The sequence below is a fragment of the Propithecus coquereli genome, unplaced genomic scaffold, assembly GCF_000956105.1.
Source record: "Propithecus coquereli isolate 6110/MARCELLA unplaced genomic scaffold, Pcoq_1.0 Scaffold10, whole genome shotgun sequence".
Lineage (NCBI taxonomy): Eukaryota > Metazoa > Chordata > Mammalia > Primates > Indriidae > Propithecus > Propithecus coquereli.
In genome coordinates, this window is record NW_012133858.1 from 4,164,114 (window position 1) to 4,168,181 (window position 4,068).

At 32.4% G+C, this 4,068-nt stretch overlaps 1 protein-coding gene across 1 annotated transcript in view; it reads left to right on the forward strand.

Annotated features, from left to right (window-relative positions):
- Positions 1–4,068, forward strand: part of DIRC2 (disrupted in renal carcinoma 2) — a 105,849-nt gene that overhangs the window by 65,035 nt on the left and 36,746 nt on the right. Inside the window, exon 4 of the mRNA XM_012639594.1 lies at positions 3–66. Coding sequence (XP_012495048.1) covers positions 3–66 — 64 coding nt within the window. The remainder of the gene's footprint in view (positions 1–2; positions 67–4,068) is intronic.

The following is a 4,068-nucleotide window of genomic DNA, read 5'->3' on the forward strand; positions in this document are numbered from 1 at the left end:
CTTGGCGTGTTTGCTGGCTGGTCTGGAGTTCTGGACTTAATTTTAACACCAGTGCATGTCAGTCAAGTAAGTATTTTCTTTCTTTATATGTTGTAGGTAGTTTAATTCATTTAATTTGTAAATAGTGGTTACATGTTCTTAGTTTTTGCTTCAAAGACTGGGTAAAACATTGTCCTGTTTGGTGCAAAAGCAAGATCTTCATGGGACTGTTGAAAATAATGTGATTTTCTCCCTTGATTTTGATAACTACCATGAATTTCACTTTTCTTTGGGCATTATTGATGATGTTGATTAACCAAAAAAAAAGAAAAAAGAAAAAAATGTTAGTTTTGTTGACTTCGTCATTTATCCTTGCTTCATCCTTTATAAAGATTAAGATCCCATCATTAAATATATAGCTATTCCTACATTTATTTTCTTACTTTCTCTCTGGTCTCAGAATAAAGGTATTTTATTTCTTTAAAAATAACCATTTCACCTATATGCTTGAGGCCATCCATTCCTCTATGCTTCCAGATAGCATGGTAGAAAGGGGTAGAGAGAAATTTTCTAAAAAATTGTCTTTCTAAGACAAATGGAAGAAATCCAGTACACTGGTATGGTATTCCATGGTATGAATAAAAAACAATTGGTCCATTCTGCTTTTGATGAACATTTGGATCATTTACCATTTTCGACAGTCACAAACAGTGCTATATGAACATTCATTCTCATACGTGTCTCTTGATGCACCTCTATGTACATTTCTATTGGATATTTATCTAGGAATGGAATTGCTGGCTACAGTGTATGCCTACTTTGGTAGACGATCCCTAACTGGTCCAAAGTGGTTATATCCGTTTTCAATCCTACCAGCAGTACATGAAATTTCTCATTGTTCCACATCATTACCAGCACTTGGTTATGTGGTAATGTTCCTCTTTTTCATTTTATGCATGCTGTTGGCTGTGCAGTTATATGCCATCGTAGTGACTTCTCTGGTATCTTTTCCAGGGTGAAATGGATATTTGAATATCCTTTTTTGTGACATACCTGTTCAATTCTCTTGCCCACTATTGCACTGCCCTTTTCTTACTGATATATAAAGAAGAGAGATGTGCAGAAGGGGGCTCCCCGGAAGATTTTGTGGGGTCTCCAGTAAGTCTTGGCTAGGAAATGGCCTGCACATACAAAGGGCAGAGCACTGGAAATTGTCTTAATTATTCTAGCATTATAAGTTTTGGTATTTAGTAAATATTCCCCTTTTGGGGATATTAGAATTTTTTAAATCTGTCCATCCATTTGAGAGTTGACATCTTTATCATACTGAGTTTTCCAATCATGATCATTATATTTCTCTTCATTTACTTAGGTCCCAATGTCTCTGAATAATGCTTTATAATTTCCTTCAAAGATACCTTCTATATATTTGTTAGATTTATTCCCAGGTATTTGATACTTTTGAAGCTATTGTAATTGGTAACTTTTTAAAATTTTTATTTTCCTTTTGTTACTTTTTAATTGATGTATAATAGTTGTACATATTTTGAGGGGGTACATGTGATATTTTGATACCTGTATATATAATGTGTAATGATCAAATCAGAGTAATTAGGATACCATCACCTCAAACATTATCTTTTCTTTGTGTTGAGAACATTAGAATTCTTCTAGCTATTTTGAAATATAGAACAAATTATTATTAAGTATAATTTCTGTACTGTACTATTGAATATTAGAACGTATTCTTTCTATCTAACTGTATATTTTGTTCCTCTTAACCAACTTCTCTTCATCCCCCTCTTCCGCCTTCCCTTCCCAGCTCCTAATAACTATCATTCTACTCTCTACCTCCATGAGATCCACTTTTTTAGCTCCCACATATGAGTGAGAACATGCAATATTTGTGTTTCTGTGCCTGGCTTATTTCACTTAACATGATGACCTCCAGTTCCATCCATGTTGCTGCAAATGATGAGATTTCATTCTTTTTATGGCTGAATAATATTTAAGTGTGTGTATGCGTGTGTGTGTGTGTGTGTGTGTGTGTGTGTGTGTGTGTATACACTCCACATTTTCTTTATCCCTTCATCCATCGTTGGACACTTAGGTTGATTCCATATCTTTGCTGTTGTGAATAGTACTGCAATAAACATGGAAGTACAGATATCTTTTGAATATACTGCTTTCTTTTGGATATATACTCAGCAATGGGATTGCTGGATCATATGGTAGTTCTAATTTGGGTTTTGTAAAGAATCTCCATACTATTTTCCCTAATGGCTATACTAATGTACATTCCCACCAACAGTGTATTAGGGTTCCCCTTTCTGTACATCCTCACCAGGATTTGTTATATTTTTGTCTTTTTTATTACAGCCATGCTAACTGGGGTGAGATGATATCTCATTGTGGTTTTGATTTGCATTTCCCTGATGATTAGTGATGTTGAACATTTTTTCATATACCTATTGGCCACTTGTATGTCTTCTTTTGAGAGATGTCCATTCAGGCCATTTGCTCATTTTTAAATCCGATTATTTGGTTTTCTGCTATTTAGTTGTTTGAGTTCCTTATATGTTCTGGTTATTAATCCCTTGTCAGATGGATAGTTTACAAATATTTGTATTTCTGTAGATTGTCTTTTCACTCTATTGTTTCCTTTGCTGTGCAGATGTTTATTAGGTTGACATAATCCCGTTTATCTATGTTTGCTTTTGTTGCCTAAGCTTTTGAGGTCTTCCGCCAAAATATCTTCACCCAGACCAATGTCCTGTAGCATTTACCTAATGTTTTCTTTTTAGTAGTTTCATAGCTTCAGGTCTTATGTTTAAGCCTTTAATCTATTTTGAGTTGATTTTTGTATATGGTGAAAGATGGGCATCTAATTTGTCAAAAACTTACAGTTGGCTGCAGGTGCATGGATTTGTTTCTGAGTTCTCTGTTCTGTTCCATTGGCCTATAAAATTTTATTTATATTCCAATTGTTGGCTGGCATACAGAAATACAGCTGATTTTTACAAGTAATTTGAAATACAGATGACCTTGTATCCAACAACTTTGTTAATTCATTTACTTATTATATTAAGTTACCAATAAATATTTTAGCCTCTGTGTAGGTTATATATATATATAGCCATGTCAATTGTGACCAGTGACAAATAGATGGAAAAAATACATTCAGTAAAATTCTACATTGAGATGCTCATATGATTTTTGTCTTTTAAACTAATAGTATGGCAAATTACATTTATTGATTACTAAATGTTAAATTGCCTTGCATTCCTGGACTAAATCCAATTTGTCAGTGATTTATTACACTTTTTATATATCACTAAATTCAGTTTCCTCATATTTTTTGCAATAAAATTCATGAACAAGATTAGACTATAATTTTCTTTTCTCGTCCTGTCCTTGTCAATTTTTGTATCAATTTTAGTAAAGTTTTATACCGGTCTGAAAAAACAACGTAGGAAGTATTGCCTCTTTTCCTGTTATTGGAAGAGTTTATGTGAGATTGGTGGTTTTGATGTTTTGTTTTCCCCTAAATGTTTGGTAGAATTCACTGATGAAGCCATCTCATTTTCTTTGTGGAAAAAAATTTTAAATATGGATTTAATTTCTTTAATATTTATAAAATTATTCAAATTTGCTATTTATTCTTGTGTCGATTTTGGTAATTTGTACCTTTCTAGAATTTGCCTATTTCATCTCAGTTTTCACATTTATTGGCAAGAAGTTGTTCCCAGTTATCTATCATCTTATGATTTTATTATGTCTCCAGGATAAGTCATTCCAGATATCAATTATCTGTGTCATCTCTCTTATTTTTTTCCTTGAACAATTTCACCAATGATTTTTTATTGAATGTTTCTTTTCTATTTCATTGACTTCTGATTTCTTATTTTTTTAGTTATATTTTTCTATTCTTTTTGTTTTCCTGTTACTTTGCTCTCCTTTTTCAAACTTTTTGATATAAGTTTGATTTTTAGCTTTTCTAATATATTCATTTTCAGGCTATGTATTTCTTTTTAAACACAGCTTTGGCTTCATCCCGTAAGTTTTACTAAGTAGCATTTTCATTATTAT